The 20,226-nt window shown below is 35.0% G+C and overlaps 1 protein-coding gene across 8 annotated transcripts; it reads right to left on the bottom strand.

Annotated features, from left to right (window-relative positions):
• Positions 1-550: 550 nt before the first annotated feature.
• LOC110605416 (uncharacterized protein At5g08430) lies at positions 551-20,046 on the bottom strand. Of its 8 annotated transcripts, none has more exons than XM_021743998.2 (12): positions 19,683-20,046; positions 18,607-19,386; positions 16,927-17,039; positions 15,456-15,515; positions 14,285-14,335; positions 12,787-12,857; positions 11,697-11,953; positions 2,409-2,456; positions 1,600-1,680; positions 1,449-1,529; positions 1,295-1,375; positions 551-1,220 (listed from the first exon to the last, which is right to left on the bottom strand). In XM_021743998.2, the coding sequence occupies exons 2-12, from the start codon at positions 19,259-19,261 to the stop codon at positions 853-855; spliced, it is 1,866 nt and encodes a 621-aa protein (XP_021599690.1). In that variant the 5' UTR covers positions 19,262-19,386; positions 19,683-20,046; the 3' UTR covers positions 551-852. The 8 variants fall into 8 exon arrangements, with proteins under 8 accessions (XP_021599690.1, XP_021599691.1, XP_021599692.1 ...); XM_021743999.2 differs by having other exon boundaries at positions 551-1,214; XM_021744000.2 differs by having other exon boundaries at positions 551-1,208.
• Positions 20,047-20,226: the final 180 nt, after the last annotated feature.

Genomic DNA, 20,226 nt, shown 5'->3' with positions numbered 1-20,226 from the left:
AAATGTTTTTAAATTAAAAAATTAAATTTTTTATAATACTAATAAAATCATTAAAAAATTAATTACATTAAATTCTTTGTGAAATTCTAACAAAAACTAACTTTGGAGCACTTTTGAAAAATGGGCATGCCCCATCATTGAGCTAACCTCTTATCTAGGCATGCAATAGAGCTAAGAGAAATCCCATCCCTCTTTTTCCTATTAGCCACACATACTATATGCTTATCAGTACCTATTGTTGTACTGTCTAACTAAAAGAATCATTAAAATTATTCCATACCTAAATTTAGACATTCATAAACTCAAGATCCATTTATCTTCTTACCCCGAACCCGGCCCCGGCCCCGGCCCCGGCCCCGGCCCCAACCCATTTAGGCTAGCGTTATAAATGAGTTCATTACTCGACTGTAAATTATCCAATCGGAGTCAATTATATCAAAATAAAAGTTTAAAAAAAAATTATCAAACAGTATTGGCATGGTAATCACATATTAAGCATGAAATTTTGTATCAAACTCAGCCCGTCAGTGATCAAGTTGGAACAATCTAATTAAAGAAGAAGATCTTGGTGGTCTTTATTACTAAATTTTGTTTGAAAGGATTACATAAAAGTCTACTGAAGCAATATTACATTAACATTAATAGGAGCAGCAATGTACAAACAGGCAGTTCCTAAGTTTTTATTAGCAGGGAAAACAGGGAGTCTCTAGTCCCCACCATTCAGCAGGGATGGATTTTCCTTGGAGGCCCTGCAATTTATTTGTATAACTTTCTACCAGTTCTGCAATTTGTACAAGGAAAATTATGAGAAACACAGTAGAACTATCGACCACCAATGGGAACTGTCCCCAATTAATGGGGATATGTCTCGCGAAGAACATCGGTCAGCAGAACACCTTCCCTTTGGCTCTGTCCTTCCTGCCATATCTTGAAATCTGGGGGAAAATAGTCAGCATCATACCAACGTTTCAATGATGAAATCGGGAATGGACCCTGTATATCTCCTTGAGGATCTTCATAATACCATATACAGCTTTCCTCATCGTCATCAAGAATCTGAGCTTCACCACCTGAATCCTCATCTTCTTCATCACTGCTCAAATCAATCACCTCGATAACAGTCACACCTTGAGGACGTTGTGCTGCATTCATAGGCTGCATTTTAGCATTGCTCTCATGATCACTCTCTGTTGGTTGCTTTCGCTCATCTGCAACTAAAACTGAGATAGCAGTGAATTAAATTCTTGGAAAATAAGAGAATTAGAAATAATAGAATTAATAGAACACCTCATACCTTGAGGACGCTCTTGTGCATGCATAGGCTGCATTTTAGCATTGCTCCCACGATCAATCTCTGTTGGCTGCTTTTGCTCATCTGCAACAAAATCATGAAATACCAGTGAATTAAATTCTTGCAAAATAAGAGAATTAATAGAAAACCGTCACACCTTGAGGACGCTCTTGTGCATTCATAGGCTGCGTTTTACCACTGCTCTCACGATCAACCTCTGTTGGTTGCTTTTGCTCATCTGCAACAAAATCATGAGACAGCAGTGAATTAAATTCTTGCCAAATAAGAGAATTACAAATAAGACACACCTTGAGGAGGCTCTTGTGCATTAGTAGGCTCCATTTTACCATTGCTCTCATGATCAACCTCTGTTGGTTGCTTTTGCTCATCTGCAACAAAATCATGAGATAGCACATATTTTGTGATTAAAAAATCAAGTAATTCTCATCTTATTTAAGCGTATGATTGAAATATGACAATGCAAACTCAATTCAGAATTTTATGGACCGGCTTTTGCAGAAAAAAACTGATAAAAAGCAATAACAGAGGCATCTAAGAAGCTATATGCAGAATGTGCATCAGACAAACCAAGAAAAATAAAAAGAGTAAAAGCCCCAAGAGCCTGTAATGATTTTTCTTCCCCATCTAAAACAGGATAAAATAGAATAACCAGGATCGGGGATAAAAGATATGAAAAGAATAGATGATATCAATGAACATTTTTTCCTTAAGAAGACAATGAATTCTTTTGTACAATTTCAAAACTTTGAGCTATATGCCAGTCTGTAATTGGTTGTCATTACTATACATGCTGAGCAATTCACTACCATGACATTACACAAAAAGAACATTATCACCATATGCCACCAAATATGTTAAAAGCAAATAGCCACCCGCGGTAAACAATAATGTCTATGACATCTGAAATATATCAAGAATCCTGCCCAATGTATATCTATACCATGGAAATGAAAACTAAATACAAAGGCCACGTTGATAAAGCATAAAATAGAAGAGGAATTATCCATCAATTCCATATTCCTTCCCCCTTTATCTTGTTCTTCGTTTGCCCCCCAAAAAAAGCAGCGGAAAGAGGAGAAAAAATGAGGAATTTTACTCATTCTCTTGTTCTGCTTTGATGTCGCAAAGGCTGCTTTGTTCCCTGCTGAAGAATTTAAAAAGAAAAAGTAAATAAAAGAAGCAGATTAATACTAGATTTGATTAAAAACAATAGAATTTGTAAAATATATATATATACACATAAGATCATGACATTAACTTAGCACGTATATCCTTTTGACATATTTCTTCTTGATAGCAAAACCAAAAAGAATTTATATACTAGTATTTTACAACGAATGCCAGCAAAGGCTGATACCAACTACCAAGAAACGTATGAGAGACAACACATGCTTCGTTGTTACATTCCATATGAATCTGAGACAACAGATGCTTGGTTGCTATATTCCATGATGACGTGTTGCTATGGTCCAACTTCACACCCATCTCTTTCCATTTCAAAATGTAATAGATAATATTTCAGATTCGCAGCATGCCAAATATACATCCAATCAATTGATGCATACACTGTTGACCACTCTCACAGGCCCATAATATTATGGCCACCAATACAGGTGCTTTTCCCTTCTCAATCTCAGGATAGAAATAAAGACACCAAATGATGAGAAATTATCTTTGTTTGAGATCCTGTAATTTTAAGCATTAAATGTCAATTGCTGCATAGCCAAGTAATTAAACATTTAAAAGAGGCTTTTAAATTTTCCTTCAGGCAAAGAAGCTGAAGCAGCAATACCAATATACCATAGGTTTCACTGCAGTGATCAAACCCACAAAGATGGGATCTCAATTTCAACTATTACAGAATGTAGAATTGGTAAAAGTCTAGGGAACTACAATAGGTGGATGAAAGTCAAGAAATCAATTAAGCTATCATATATGTAAAAAAAAATGAGAGGAGAAAAAAAGACAGGAAAGAAACCACCAACCAAATTAATATAGTATCCTAGCTTGTTATTAGAATTAAGATCTTTTGATGGTTCATGCTGCTAATGCAAATGCAACTAAGATGAAATACCGTAAATTTGTGAAATGGCCTGTAGTTGGAGGAACCTATTCTGCCCTTGTTTCTTTTTGAGTAATTGACAACAAAGTCCCTAACACCAAGCAAACCCACATACTAGTGCTTTTTTTAAGTTTGAATAACAGTTTAGTCCTTAAACTTTACTTCTATTAGCAAATTGGTCCTTTTGTTAAAGTAGATCCGAATTTGCCGTTAGTTATTAATAAAATTTCAAAACAGCCACTCATGAGAAAACAAATTTATCCTCGTGCAAATCAAGGCTCCTTCGACCTCCTAGGAACCCAACACTTCCCTCCATTGTCAACCCTCAAAATCGAAAAGCCCATTCCACTACTGTTGCTGCCCATTCTTGAAACCCTCTTCAAGAATCTTTCAATGGCAGGCTCAAAAGCAGCAAGAATATCAAGTTCAAAGGCTATTTTCCAACCTTAAACATGCCACGCTTAAGAGAGGACCTGACACTCAATTTCATCACTTTCAACAGTTCTTTGTTTTTAAAATTTTTTTATATGGGATCACAAAAGGGTACTAAATTTCATACTCATAGTAAACATACCTTATTAATTAATCAGACTAGGCATGATTTGCTAACAGATTTGCATTTAATATATCTGATGAACCTTGAAATTCTACTATATATAATTAGTAGGAGGTATGCTTATGCATATCAACCAATGGATTCTATTGTTCCAATGGGCTCTTATTAATTTATATATGCTTACACCTTTATTTATTGCAAGATCTTACGAAACTGTTCTCTTGTTTCTCCTTCATGAACAGCTGAAGACAAACAAACCAAAAAAAAGAGAGCTTCAAGAGAGGGAAAAAGCTTGGTGGAGGCGGTGGAAAGCATTGATTTTGTTAAACTTGCTAATAATTCTCTCTTTGGTTTCTCACAAGGGCAAATGATGATTAATTTGATTTCTCCTAAGAGACAGTTTTGACATTTTATCAATAATTAACGGCAAATTTGACTCTATTCTAACAGAAGAATCAATTTGTTAACAAAAGTAAAAGTTAATGACTAAATTGCTACTCAAACTTAAAATAGGGACTAATTTATGGGTTTGCTAAATGTCAAGGACTTAGTTGTGAATTATCCTTAATTCTTTTTTACAAGTGAAAAGAGATTGGTATTAAAAAGAACCAAGATGTTGTCAAGATGTAGAACTCTTACACCCAAAACATTCTAATTCAATCAAAAACCAAATATGACCATAGAGGTTACATCCTTGTATAGAAAGAAAAAAGAAACAGAAAAAACAGAAAAGTCGTAGTTTAACCCTATAAAAAAACACAAAGTTACTCATTAAGTTTATATCGGTAGAAAATGCAAGGAAAGGATAGTAGTTCTTATGCATACATGGAGGAATATACGATATCAAAAATACCCTCTCATATAAAAAGAGGGATGATAAAGAATGGGAAAGTAGCTACTAGCTTTTATCCATGAGGTATCGGCCATTAAGCCAACAAAGGCCTTCCAACTTGGTTTCAAATAAAGTAATGACTGTTATTTATAGGTTTTCTATCCTCCCATGACCATTACACCTGTTATTTAAAGAGTAAGAAAATTTTGTTCCTATAACGGCATTTACCATTAAGTAATGATAACAGTCCGTTTCCAAATTTTTTAAGCCATTAAGCCATATAGGGGCAACAACCATGGATTTAAATCGCGGTCGCATCTGCTGTCATGGTCACAAGTAACATAAACAGCCCTGTAACACTGTAACATAACAATAACAGCCTATCGCTACACAAATTTTTTTTAAAAATTTGCACAGCTCATGAATTAAAAGAAATTTAAAGCAATGAGTATAATTACAATACCCAATCAAATAATAAGTATTAATACATCAAATAAAGACATTCGATCCACCATTATTAGACGTCATTAACAATAATTAATTTATAGCTAAAATAACAATATAGATAATATGGATAGTAAAAAATAATTATCCATACTCTAAATTTGACAAAAAGAACTAAGCATCAATATTATTTCATTTAACAAAAAAGTAAAACAAAGATAAATAACTCAAATTTTATAAGGTATAAATGTATAGAACTAAAAAGACAGTTGATGATTTTAATATAAGATAAAAGAAGTGAGACATTTATAGAAAATGGTTAACTTTTCATAGAAATTTGAAAAATGTGAGATACAACAATATAAAACTTCTCAATCTAAGAAAAAGAAAGTGAGTTGTTGCCCCCATATGGCTTTAGAAAAAATGGTAACGGACCATTACCATTACTTAATGGTAAATGACGGTCGTTATTGTTATATAATGGTCGTTACAAGAACAAATTTTTCTTACTTTTTTAATAATGGATGTAACAGTAACGGGAGGGTAAAAAATCTATAAATAATGGCCTTTACGTAATGTAATGGTCTTTATTTAAAACCATGGCAATAACTCATTTTGTCTTTTTTCTAAATTAGAAAGTTTTATGCTATTATATCTCACTTTTCTCAAATTTACATAAAAAGTTAACTATCTATCTACAAATGTCTTACCTCTTTTCTCTTAAGTTAAGATCATCAACTAACTTTCTAATTCTACACATATATACATTAAAAAAACTGAGTTATTTCCTTTTGTTTTTGGTATTTTCTTACTTATTTGTCAAAGAAATAACATTGGATGTCAAGTTCTTTTTGTCAAATTTAGAGTACGAAGAATTATCATTTACTATTTACATTATCTATATTGTTATTTTAACTTTAACTTTATTATTGTTAAAGATGCTTAACAATGATGGATTGAATATCTTATTAATGCTTATTATTTGATTGGGTATCTTAGTTAAATATCTTTTCATTTCATAAACTTTGCAAATTTTTTTAGCCATAAGCCGTTATCATTACGTTATGACCATTATAAATCTGTGACTATGACAGCAAGCGCGAACGTGGCCACAACCGCGATTTAAATTCATCCCTTCCGGTCACCTTTCCTCTATAAAATCCAAAAATATATAAGGGAATTGAAGCTCAAACATTTTTCCCTGTTTTTTACATGAGCAAGTATTCCACCAACCGTAGTTCATCTTTATGCAGCCAGTCAGCATAATCTCAAGGCCAAATAGACAATTCAATCAATCAAAAATACACTTCACATAAAAGGTATTGAACTTGACTTTCATTCTTGAAAAGATAATACCTACTGAACATATTGATCCCTTCTATTCTAGACTGTTGACTTATTTGCTAATCCTAATTGATTCTAGGGATTTGATTTGATTTGATTAGGATCCTTAATTATCTCTGTAATTATTATTTGATTATTTGCTTCCTGTTTAGATATGATTCTTTGTGTATAAATAGCCATGTAGACATATTGTACAAATCAAGAGTGAAATACAAGAATACTCAATATTCTTCCAAAAATCTTAATGGTATCAGAGCCTTTTTCCTGATTTTTTGGGTTCAAATTCAATTTTTCCTCTTCAGGGTTTCAAAACCCTAAATTTACTTTTTTGGTACTAACCCATTTAGGAGCCCTTCACTCTCTCACCGCCGGCACCAGAAGAACCGCCGGACTGCCGCCGGCCGATCGACCAGCCCCGACGCCGGAAAAGCTTGCGCGTGAGGCTCACGCGCCACCTCTTCCCGGCGCGTGACCCGGCGCTTCCCGGCGCGTGACCCATCATCTGCCACTGCTTTGCTGCTCCGATCACTCCGGCGACGATTCCGATCATCTTTCCGGCCTTCCCGTGCTGCTACCCGGTCCTTTTGGTGAATCGATTGGGCTCTCTTGTGTGTACACCCTTGAATACCTCCTATTCTGTCACCGTTTATAAACCTTTACCATGACAGAAGGTAAAAGGGTGTCAATGGCAGAAGGTAAAAGGGTGTCGATAGCAGAAGGTACAAGAATCTCGATTCCTAACTCTGATTCCTCATTCTTTAGTGCCACATCTGACGTTGTAAAGTCAGGTAATACTTCATCTCTCCATAATATTCCATGGATTATCGATTCTGGTGCGAATAGACACATGACAGGTTCGTCTAAAGGCCTTCTCAATTATTTTCCTTCCCTAACCAAAGATAGTATCAAAATTGCTGATGGCTCTTTTACTCCCATATCCGGAACAGGTTCTGTTATTTGCACATCGAATATTAAATTATCATCTGTCCTCCATGTTCCCCACTTTCCTGTCAACCTTTTATCTGTTAGTGCTATCACCAATGCCCTTAATTGTAAAATTGAATTCTTTCCTGATCATTGTGTTATTCAGGATCTTCACACAGGAAAGAGGATTGGCAATGGTAGACTGCATGATGGCTTATATATGTTGGAGGGTGATCCAGGTTCTTCGATATCTCAAGCCTGTTTTGGAGAAAATAAAGATGTCAATCAGGAAATAATACAGTGGCACAGACGGTTAGGACATCCATCATTCTTTGCCTTAGAAAAACTTTATCCTAATTTGTTTGCTAGAACTCAGTTTGATTCTCTATTTTGTGATGCTTGTGAGTATGCTAAACACACTAGAACATCCTATCCTTTGAGTCATAATAAAAGTCAAATTCCTTTTGCGACTATTCATTCTGATGTTTGGGGGCCTACTCAAACTGTCTCATTGTCTGGTAATCGATGGTTTGTCACCTTTATTGATTGTTGTACTCGAATGACTTGGGTCTATTTGATTAAAGCTAAAAGTGATGTCTTTTCTTGTTTTCAATCCTTTCATAAGATGGTTTGTACTCAATTTAATACTAAGGTGAAAATTTTGAGAACTGACAATGGAAGAGAATACATGGATAGTAGCTTTTCTACTTATTTGGAGAATAATGGGATAATACACCAGACTAGTTGTCCTTATACTAGTGCTCAAAATGGCGTTGCTGAGAGGAAAAATAGGCATCTATTGGAGGTAGCTCGATCTCTTATGTTCACCATGAATCTACCCAAAGCATATTGGGGAGATGCAATTCTTGCATCTGCTTATCTTATCAATAGAATGCCTCTCAAGAACCTTGACTTTATGAGTCCTTTGGCGGTTTTACAAGGAAAGAATTCATACGTTGTTCCACCAAAAGTATTTGGGTGTGTTTGCTTTGTCCATACTAGGACGGCAGGAAAACTGGATCCCAAGGCCCTTAAATGTGTGTTTGTTGGATATTCTCCAACACAGAAAGGATACAAGTGTTATCATCCTCCCTCTAGGAAATACTTCGTTAGTATGGATGTTACCTTCCGAGAAACTGAACCCTACTTCAGTACCAACCCCTCACCTCTTCAGGGGGAGAATAATGAGCAAGAAGAGGTGATCCCGAATTCTGTGATTTTGAGTGATATGGTTCAACCAGAAAGTTTGAGTTCTAGTAGACAGGGGGAGATGTCCAATCAGGGAGAGAGAACTGGTCGTTTGGACAAGCCAGATTTGAGAAGGTATTCAAGGAGAGACAAGGCAGAAGAAGCCATTATGCAGTCTACTCAGAGTCAAGAATCTTCTCCTGGTGAGTTACCTAGTCATGAATCTTCTTCTGGTGAGTTACCCACAACTCTTTCTTCTGGTGAGTTACCCACAACTCTTGAATGTTTCAATGACTTAGATAAACCTATTGCACAAAGAAAAGGGGTCAGATCTTGCACTAAACACCCTATTTCTAACTTTGTTTCTTATGAATCTTTATCACCTTCCTATAGAGCCTTTGCCTTGTCTATTTCCTCTGTGTCTATTCCACAGGATTGGAAGAAAACTTGGGAGCTTGTCACTCTTCCACCTGAGAAGAAACTCGTTGGCTGTAAATGGGTATTCACAGTGAAACATAAAGCTGATGGCACAATTGAACGATTTAAGGCCAGATTGGTTGCTAAAGGTTTCACCCAAACCTATGGAGTGGATTATCAAGAGACATTTGCCCCAGTTGCAACAATGAATTCAATCAGAGTTCTGTTATCTTGCGCGGCCAACTTGGACTGGGACTTGCAACAGTTTGATGTGAAGAATGCTTTCCTCCATGGAGATTTAGAGGAAGAAGTATTCATGGAAATTCCTTCTGGGTTCGCTGATGAGAAGACACAAGGAAAGGTGTGCAAGTTAAAAAGGGCTTTGTATGGGCTAAAACAATCTCCCAGAGCTTGGTTTGACAGGTTTAGCAGAGCCATGATGTCCTTCGGTTACCAACAAAGCAATGCTGATCACACTCTGTTTATCAAACATCATAAGGGTAAGATCACCCTTCTTATTGTGTATGTTGATGATATAGTGGTGACAGGTGATGACAAAGAGGAAATGGCTCAACTAAAGAGGTTGTTAGCTCAGGAATTTGAAATCAAAGATCTGGAAAAACTGCAATATTTTCTAGGTATCGAGGTGGCCAGATCAGAAAAAGGAATTTTCATCTCTCAAATAAAGTACATTCTGGATCTTTTGAAAGAAACTGGTATGATGGGGTGTAAGCCAGCAGAATCTCCCATTGAAAGTAACCACAAGCTGAAAGCAGGAACTGGTGAGTCCGTGGATATTGGAAGATATCAGAGATTGGTAGGAAGGTTGATTTATCTCTCACACACTCGACCGGATATAGCCTATGCTGTTAGCTTAGTCAGCCAATTCATGCATGACCCTCGCGAGACTCATATGCAAGCTGTACTTCGCATCTTGAGATACCTAAAGTCTGCGCCAGGGAAAGGGCTTCTTTATTCCAAACATGGTCATCTCCGAATTGAAAGTTTTACAGATGCAGATTGGGCAGGATCTCTCGATGACAGGAGATCCACATCTGGCTACTGCACAGTTGTGGGGGGAAACCTTGTCACTTGGAGGAGCAAAAAACAAAGTGTTGTTGCTCGGTCAAGTGCGGAAGCAGAATACAGAGCAATGGCCCAAGGAGTGTGTGAACTCTTATGGTTGCAGAAGTTATTGGAAGAGTTGAGATTGTCCGAGAGAGACAAGATAACCTTGTATTGTGACAATAAAGCTGCTATAAGTATAGCACAAAACCCAGTCCAACATGACCGAACGAAGCACATTGAAATTGATCGGCACTTCATTAAAGAAAAATTAACAGACGGTGTCTTGAGCCTAGTTCATGTGACTTCTACTGAGCAACTTGCGGATGTGTTTACTAAAGGGCTTAACAACAAGATCTATCATAATCTGATTTGCAAGTTGGGCATGTGTGACATCTTTGCACCAACTTGAGGGGGAGTGTTGACTTATTTGCTAATCCTAATTGATTCTAGGGATTTGATTTGATTTGATTAGGATCCTTAATTATCTCTGTAATTATTATTTGATTATTTGCTTCCTGTTTAGATATGATTCTTTGTGTATAAATAGCCATGTAGACATATTGTACAAATCAAGAGTGAAATACAAGAATACTCAATATTCTTCCAAAAATCTTCATAGACATTGTCTGCAGCTAAGATAAGATCCCCCTATGTAGCTTCCAATTCCATTTCCACGTGATTATAAGAAAAAAGGGAAACATCAGAAGCAAGCTTGATAGGAGTTCGAGTCTTCCAAATGGCTTTAATTGGGAAGCTAACCTTCCCTAATAAATGTGTTCACAAAATGGCTCTATTATTTTATTGTAATTATTTTATTGCTTATAATTTAATTCTTGAAACCTTAATTTTGTAGTGGTTAGGTTTTAGTTTCCTTGTATGTTAAGTATTTCTAGTAATTATAAGATTCCTATTTTAATAAACTTGTCCAAGCAAAATTAGAATTTCTGTTCTTACACGTGGGCATCTCATGTAATTGTTGGGGGATAAAGTAAACAAAACTTTGGTTCTTTTAAGCCCTGGTAGACTTCAGAATTTTCTTTCCGGATTCTAATCTTAGAGGTTTCGGCATGTGCTAGCCTTGTTACCAGCTTACCATCATCCTTCATGCATTCTATTTCAACTGATCATTATTAGTTTGTCAAATCACTATCATGAAACGTGCACTCATCATTCGGTGCCCTAATATTTTCTTTAGACAAACTTAGAAGTTGCTGAAAACAATTTGGTATGCATCCAAGCCTGCTGGTACATCATCACAGCCTTTAATATTTCTCAAAATGACATAAATATAGATATTTATTTCAAGCACTTTTGGTGTTTCCAAATGCTAAAGTTCCTCAATAACATTTCTTCCTCAATAATACCATGCCTAGCTGTATTTGGTGGTAAATGCATTTCACAATTGTGAGAACCATTCCCACTCAAATCGAAATGCACACCAAATGCAGACACGCCATTATAAGCATGCACATGCAGACACAGAAATAAAAGGTTTGACATCTCAGGGGCACTGCCTTACAGAATAATTAAATGAATTTTAGTGATGCACCTGTTGAATCCATATCAAAAGAAATCCAAGCTGATGGAGTACTTTTCGCCACTATATCACGAATATGGATTTCAGCCCCTTCATTGGAGACTGGTTCTGACGGCACATGATTTCCCTCTTCCATATTAGCTGGACAGTCCTGTGAAGTAGTTTCAACTTCTATTTCATCAGCAATAATTTTTGGAACTTCACGAAGAAGCCGAGACTTTTCATCTGGAGACTGCAGCAGCTGCCTTCTCTCCAGGTACTCAAAGAGTGTACGAACTCAAGCAAGTAAAGGATTCCAAAGAGAATGTCCACTAGAGTCAGCAACTGGGTAAACAATATGATAACAGATTTATATCATGACAAAGGGTGTTGCTTTGTCCAGCGGACCAAGTTACTCAAAATTAAGATATTTATCCTAAAAGGGAAACCAAAATCAAGAAGTTCCACTTCCAACTTTCAAAGCATCTTAACTAAACCTCACAGATTCACTTGCATGATGAATATAATAAAGTGTACAGATACTTTAAAATCCATATGTAATAGCTACTTTTCTAATGTCCCGTGTTCATCCTTTCCACTTCCTTTATACCCATCACATGTCCATGTTTATGTTGTTTATTGTAAGGCAAATGCTTGAGATTGCATTTCACCTGTACATGGCAAGTGTAAAAGCAGATGAGCTACTATCCCATTCTCTTAAGTATATCATTTCTACTAAAAATTAGTTACATAGATAATTTAAATATTTAATTGATCAGATTCAAAAAAAAAAAAAAGAAAAGCTGTATTTATCTAGATTCTTTGAAAGTAGGATTACATTATATTTATTTCAGATAGAACTATTATACCTAGATAACTGATTAAAAGAAAAAGTCGTACTCGTCCTAGTAATTTTAAAAGTGAAGTTCACATGGAGCTCTATATGGCACATCATGTCCAACAATAATGAGTTCTGTAGGAAGATTGAAAAAAAAAATGATTTCTACATACCATAAGCAATATTTGCTTCATCATTAAATTAAAATGTATTAAAGTAACACAAACCAAAACAAAGCAATGCTTTTAACCATGGCGTATGTTCTATAAAAACATGAAAGGATATTCTTTGCGCCACCCCTTTTCATTGGCTCGATCAATTAGCTTTTGTAGTAAAGCAAGTTCTCCCAAAAGCCACTGAAGATTAGATTTAAAGAAACAAATTATAATATGACCTCAGGCCAGAGACAATAACTGAAATTGCAAATTTCAGACAAACTTTGGCAATCCTACAATATCATTAGTGATATTCTAACATTTTACATGTTAACATGCCAATCCTAAATGATACTTTCCATCCATAATTTCACACCTAGTGGCAAAGGAAAAATAACACATTTCTTTATTAACCTTTTAATCAAGAAACCACATTAAAGTAACATATCAAGTTACTAATCCATGCAATTATAGATTTTCTTTTTAGTAATTTGATTTTAGATAGCAAGCTACCATATCCAACTACTTACTGGATCCTTGCCATCTTGTATTTTGCATTAAGAATTATTTTCCATAAAAGAACATATCAACATTTACCATGTGACCTTATAAACAAGCAACTTCTGTATATCCTTTGTTCATATCCTATTTTTCTTAAAGCAAGCAAAACATTCCCCCTCTTTATGTGGTGAAGCAAGTTATTAATTCTCATCCAACAATAAGCCATCCCCACAATCACTTACGTCACTACATCACAATCAACAATTGGAATATTCAATTGTCTCCAATATCTCACTACATAATACCAAAACAAAAAAAAGCTTAGATGGAGTACGCAGCAGCATGTTTAGAAGCATGCTAATTTTTTCCTAGTCATACTTAGTCACAAACTATAGTACTCTACTTCTCAACTTTGTACTTTTCTGGGCCTAATCAATTTGAAAACAGCCTAAGTAGATAAAACCTACAAAGCTATCAGCAAGAATTCTTTCAGGTATCCTATCTCATACTTTTTGATGATCATTCCAGCTTAACCCCCCTCTGTTATAAGATAATAGATCTCTATGTTCAGTTGTACATCAACTAAATAAGTAATTCATATAGAGCACCCAAACATAGGATCTTTTAGATAAAATTTTTAGGCATTCCTATTATGATTTACAACCATAAATAAATTGGCTAATCTTTAGAATTTGCTAGTCAAATGCATAGAAACTTCCAAATTTGCACAAATATTCACAATAGCATCTATAAGTTTGCATTTTTATGATTTTTTTCCCTTTATATTGACAAATGATAAGTTACCAGCTTTTCTTCAATTCTAACTATCAAGTTTTATGATATGGCATGTAAGTTCTCTGTTGCAGCATTAAAATTATACAGGTTTATCATTTCGTGAACTTTGTTTGTCACTCCATACGATCCAAATCTATTTCACGAATACATGTTATGTTTAAGACATTGAGTTCTCAAAAACACATTCATAACAGCGTAAAACTTTTTCTCTTGGGTTACTGGCATGTCAACCTCAATGTTAAAGAAGCTGGACCTAATTTTAGAGATGCCCAACTAACAGGCGGGAAAGGACAATACTCCAAGGTTAAATTTTCTTTAAAGCAAGTACCTACATGATTTGTTATATCTTGATGCAAGACATGAACCTTCTCTTCCAGCTCAACCTATTAAGGTTAAAAATTAACAATAGCAAAAGATTGAGTAAGAGCAGGAAAAGAAACGTACAAATCTGTATGAAAATTGGCAAGTGATGCTAAAAGATGATAACATTCATGTATTTAAAAACTAAAAAATAAATTAAAAAACAAATCCAAACAATTGTCAAATCAATCATCACCTATCCTTTTAATTTTGTCAATTACATTCACAACCTTCCTAACTATTGTCAATTTTAGCCAACTTCGTAGGGCAGATGTCATAACCCTAAGTTGCTATCATAACATATAATCTATTGACAAAAATATCACATGAGCATAACAAGAGGAGAGATTAAGGCATAGAGAGAGAAAATGCAGAGAAAATTCAGTCTTCCTTTCTTTTTCTTTTTTTGCCAATTCTAGACGTTTGTGCCACTTTGCAATTTTATCCAAACATCTCAATTTTGGACCAATAGTTCAAGTCATTAAATTTTGAAGACATTGAAAATTAATTGACCAATTAACAATGTCACGTCTGAGTTGTGCATTTTTTGAATGCTTAACAAAAACACTCTTGTATCTTCTTTCACAAAATCTTCATGAGCAAAATCAAGTTCTCCCCATATTGAATTTCAATTTGAGCTAAAGTTTCTCCAAAATTGAAAAGGTTTGGATAATTGGTCCAAAATTGAAAAGGTTTGGATAAAATCACAAATTGGCACAGCCATTAAGACATTTTGGTCAGTTTACATTTTTTATTAGTTAAATAAAATACTCATTTTTATACTGGATCAAATGCTAACATGAAAAATATTTTCTAATAAAATACTTATTATGTTATTAATTTGAGATGTTAAGTTGTAGATACAATTAAAAAAAATTAAAAAGGCTCTGTTATAATTGCAAGTTAAGGTAAAGTTTTTATTTTTGGTCATCAACTCTAAATAAAACAGGATGCTCCCACATATTCCTTGCGCATAAAGAATAGCCTATTGTCATTACTCTTCACCAGCCATGAATTCTTCGCCTTACAGCAAATATAGGTCATAAAAAAACCACACAACAAAATATTTGCTTAAAATTGACAAGGAATAACATGTCCGCAAGGGATAATGAAAAAAACTATGCAAGATCATAGAAAGCTTACAACAGTTGGCCTCTTTAGCAAACCATCTTTTATTCTCTGATGCAAATCCTCGCATTCTGCCTGCAACCAACACAATAAAGCTCGATATACTACAACTAAGGAAGCCCACAACATACATGCACAGTCAAACAAATTTATAAAACTAAATATGTTAATCAAAAGTTAAGAAATAATACAGAATCTATTGACTGCAATTTATGCAGCAGCTGTTCTGATCTCCACCTTTTTATTAATTTTTTTATGCCTATTTCTCAAAATACATGTACCTTTTCCAGCAGTATAAAATAGAAGATCCTCAAAACGCCTCTGATTAAAAATGGAACTTCAGAGCGTGCAAAATATTGAAATAATGAAGTAAAACTGAACTTTGGAGACAAGGTAACCACTGTTTAATTATTATTCTTGAAAACATATTTAGCATTTAAAGCTTACTATTTAGATTCTAGACAATATTGCATCGTGAATAAGGAAAAGCTAGAACCTGAAAGCCTGAAACTATAACAAGTTCAATTCTAGAGATCAGGCATTTCATCCAGGAACACTGAAGAGCATATGAGCTCTAGGCTTCCTCCCACACATATTATTGGGACCACAGTTTGGTAATGACTTCTTTTCCTTCTATTCCTTTGCCATTCTTTGATTTAACTGTGATACAGTCATTTTTCTCTTCTTTATTTTAATCAGTGAAATTTCAAAAGACAATCGTAACCAGAACAAATAATTTCTCAGAGTTTAACTGATTATCTCTTTATCAAATCAACTTTCAGATTATGAGTCAGCGTTCCCCAAAGATAATTGGCCAAAGGATAATGGTAGGATGAGTTTTTGAATGCAAAGGAAGTCTTTGATAAGAATTACTTATTCGTTTTCACCAAGCAGACAACCTTTGATCGTGAAAATATAACATGAAAGCCACATTCATTTTTAACTGAAAACCAAAAACTATTCATTAACAAAAATCTTAAACAAACATTAATTATGTTTGGGTGGAGTATTGAACATGTAACAATGAGTCAGTGACACAATTATATTCAAAATAAAGAAGTAGAAGCACTATCTCAATAATATTTGGACAAAAATATTTAAGAAAGTTAATATTGCAGATGAAATTACAATTTTATATTAACAAGGTGTGCAAGACTAATTTTATAAGAGGTATGATAATGCATATGAAATTATTCAGGCAAAAAGAAACACTGACAATCAGCATCAAATAAGTTTGCATTTCATTATCATGTAGCTCTTAAAGACCCTTAGGCATATATTTATTTCCTAAGTTCTGAGGTTAAAAAAAAAATAAAAATAAAAATAAAAACTAGCCCAATACTTGTCCAACAAGAAAATAAAGTGAAAGTTAGAACCACTATACATAGCACAATTAGAACCATTATACATAGCACAGTGTGGCTCAGCCATAGAAACCCCAATAAGCAACTGAGTTTTAAATAAACTGGCAAAAATCTCCAGTTACCTCAGAGAAGTTATCATCTGAAAGCATGGATATACGGACATCTTTCATAAAATTCGAAACTTGAAGAACAACTTCTGCACCCTTGTCATTGGACTCAGAGACCTTCTTTAGACCTAGTTAAGTGAAAACAGAATGGGCCTTATTTTCAACTGCCTACAAAATATCCAATGAATTGCCTCACACACCAAAACTGTTAAATTCAGCAAATTATATAAACATCAATGAAGTGCGCATGTCAAAATGATTAGTGAGAAATGGCAATAGAAGAATGACAAATAAGGTGCCTCCCCACCCCATCCTTTCCCCCCAAAATAAAAGAAGACGAAAACAAGAAGCTGTGAGCCAGGAATAATAAATAATTGGCTGAAAACACATTAATACTCCAAAATACATACCTGCTAAAACAGGTTCAAAATAAGTGATGTGCAACTAAAGTAAAGAGAAATCACAATAACAAACTACAAATTCTACCCTCAAGCTATTTAATATTACACTAACATTAAGATTATTTCAATAGAATACATGAGGACATAAAAGTGCAAAGGAATTAGCAAACACCAATAGGCATAGTTAAGGCCTTCAACGTCAACTACTCCATACTTCTTCACCCATGTCCTCTAAATTAGTTCCGTCATTTTTAATTCCAGATAGTGTAGTCCTAAACCTCTGAGCAATTGAATCTAACACTCTTCTAGACAGCTCAGTTGACTGGAAGGGAGAAAACAGCTTCAATTTGGGACATGATCACCACATTAATTATTGATATTTAACTCTTACTACTTGATTACACTTATTCTATTAACATAAAATTGCACTACCTTACTGTTAAAATCAATCCTCAGAGACATAAAGTAATCCAATGGTACAGGTACAACCAGCTGATATAAGTGCAAACATGCAATAAAAATAAGTCACTTCCCAAAGACACATGTCTGGGCACCCAGGCAGTAGGAATTTGGCTACCATGCATGACAACCTTAGAAACAAGGAATTTTTAACTTTATACGAAGATAACATTCAGAAACTCATTGATAATCACTTCAGGAGGAAACCATCTTGAACTTGTGCTGCCCATTTAGCTAAATAGAATTACAAAGTCCTCTAGCTACCAAAATTGAACAAAATCCATATAGGAAAGAACTCAAACACCTCCAGAAAAAAGTGTTTACATGGTGAGTAAAAATAAGTTCTTGCAGCACGCTAAAGGCCAAAGGCAACAATTAATTGCAATATGCAATACAATATAACTCCCAAACTGTCAAAACATTACAAAGACACTTGACCCACTTCAAAAATGGTAACTGCCTTGCATAAAGACTAATCTTTCATGAACCCAAATCCTCTCACTCACATCATTATTATCTCAGTCGCTTTGTTCACACAAATGCTGTAGAAAGGCCAAAACCTAGGTTTATGGGTACACCAAATCAGATGCACCATTACTGAGCAGGCATATATCAAAGCTTCATCATAGCAGTTACAAAAGGTAAACGATGTAGAGGAAAATGCAAATATGCTAATCTCTTTATAGCAAAAGGACATTTGACAATGAACTGAACTCAAATGGTAAAAATAAACAAACAAAATAAGTGATTCTTTATAGTTTAGATCACAAATGAAAATTGCTTTTAGCAGAGAAAAGGGCAATTTTTATATGGGACACAAGTAACAGAAAATTACCTGTAACTTGCACAAGCATATGAGAGTTTTTCTGAAGGTAGTCATTTGGGTCAGACTTGATTCTTACAAAGCTTCCTACAATTTTTCCTTCAAATGCTTCAGGTTCTTTGAGTAGATCCTGAACTAAACTCCTTTTCAAGTAGACTAGTTTAATATTATCAGGAATTATGGCTGCAAAACAGCTTTTTGGAGCTTCCAGAACCTTCTTTTTACTGTATGTTTTTCTTTCTGAAGTCAATTTCTTCTGTCTTTCACAGGCAGAATCCTCTTCTTCTGAACTATAAAGAAAATCATCATCTGAATCCACTTGGTTTTCAGCAAAGTGAGATCCCAGCATTTCATAGATTTTGATTCGGGCAACAGTTTTCCTTCCAAAAAGAGTAAGGAGCCGCTCATCACAAAGAATTCTTTTCTTTTTTGTTGGGTGATGAAGGTTATGATCATTAACATATTTATTTATAATGGCAGTAACATCATATTGAGAAATCTGATTACTGGTATCTTTACCAATTGATTCAAGAAACTCTATAAGTGGTCTTGATCCCCACCCAACAAATTCCATTTTCCTTGTTCTAGCCTTTCTTTTCGTACCTACAGGACCATAGAGCTGCCCTGCATGCTCTTCCATCCAAAAAAAGGGCTCACTCTCGGCCATGTTGTGTGACTTTAACTTTTGTCACAATGATGTCTAATGAATCTCCACGTTATTTCAATTTGGCCTCTGCTTCCACTAGAATGCAAAATCTCGCAGTTTAATGTATTCCGAATTTATCATATACCCTGCAAGAGGAAAGAACTTCCATTGGCGGGCTGACTGTGTACAGAACTGGAACAAGATAACCGCTAAGCAAAATAGATTAAGCTGAGAGCATCATTTTAGTAAATAAGGCAGAAAATGAAGATTCTAGAGATGAGGAAAGATGGGAAATTTCAAAATAATCCAGCGACATTGCAAATTCCCCATAAAAATTCTAGGAAATTAGAAAAAAAAAATCATAGCATAATCCCCAAGAATCAGAGAAAAACAATCAATCATCATATAACTACCAGAAACCAAACAGACAATTTTCAATTACCTCATGTGTCAATAGAGCCAGAAAAGAGGAAGAAAGGCTAAAAACCGCATGTGCCTGCGAGATGGGTGTAGAAAGGACGGAATGCACAGGCCAGCTGGTGAAGCAACGCCGGCTAATCGGACGTGCGTCTCACTTTTCTGAAGCGATGAAAACGATGCGCGAAAGGGCTTTGACACAGGTGCAGTTGCTACGGAGTCTCCTCAAACTAAATATGGTATCGAAGGTTGAAGCAGCAAGTAGCAGCAGGTGCCAGTGGCAGTTACTGGAGAGGGAGGTGGTGGCCCTGCCGATGGAAAACGGTGGACTGAAGAAAAGACAGAGAAGCTGACGTTGCAAGAGCTCAAGAGCGAAGCAATTGCGTTATTTCATTGTTTTATTTAGGAAAGATTACTATAGGATCCTAAATTTTAATAAAATTTATTAATTAGTTTTTAGTTAGTCGAATGGAAGAAATATTTAAAAATTATAAAATTAACTTTAATACCTTGTAAATTTAATCTTAATATCTAGATTCATTCCTCAAAAAAACCAAATCAACTCTATT

Source organism: Manihot esculenta, chromosome 17, assembly GCF_001659605.2.
Source record: "Manihot esculenta cultivar AM560-2 chromosome 17, M.esculenta_v8, whole genome shotgun sequence".
Lineage (NCBI taxonomy): Eukaryota > Viridiplantae > Streptophyta > Magnoliopsida > Malpighiales > Euphorbiaceae > Manihot > Manihot esculenta.
The sequence above is the reverse complement of the archived record's forward strand: the minus strand, read 5'-3'. Positions and strand labels throughout refer to the sequence as shown.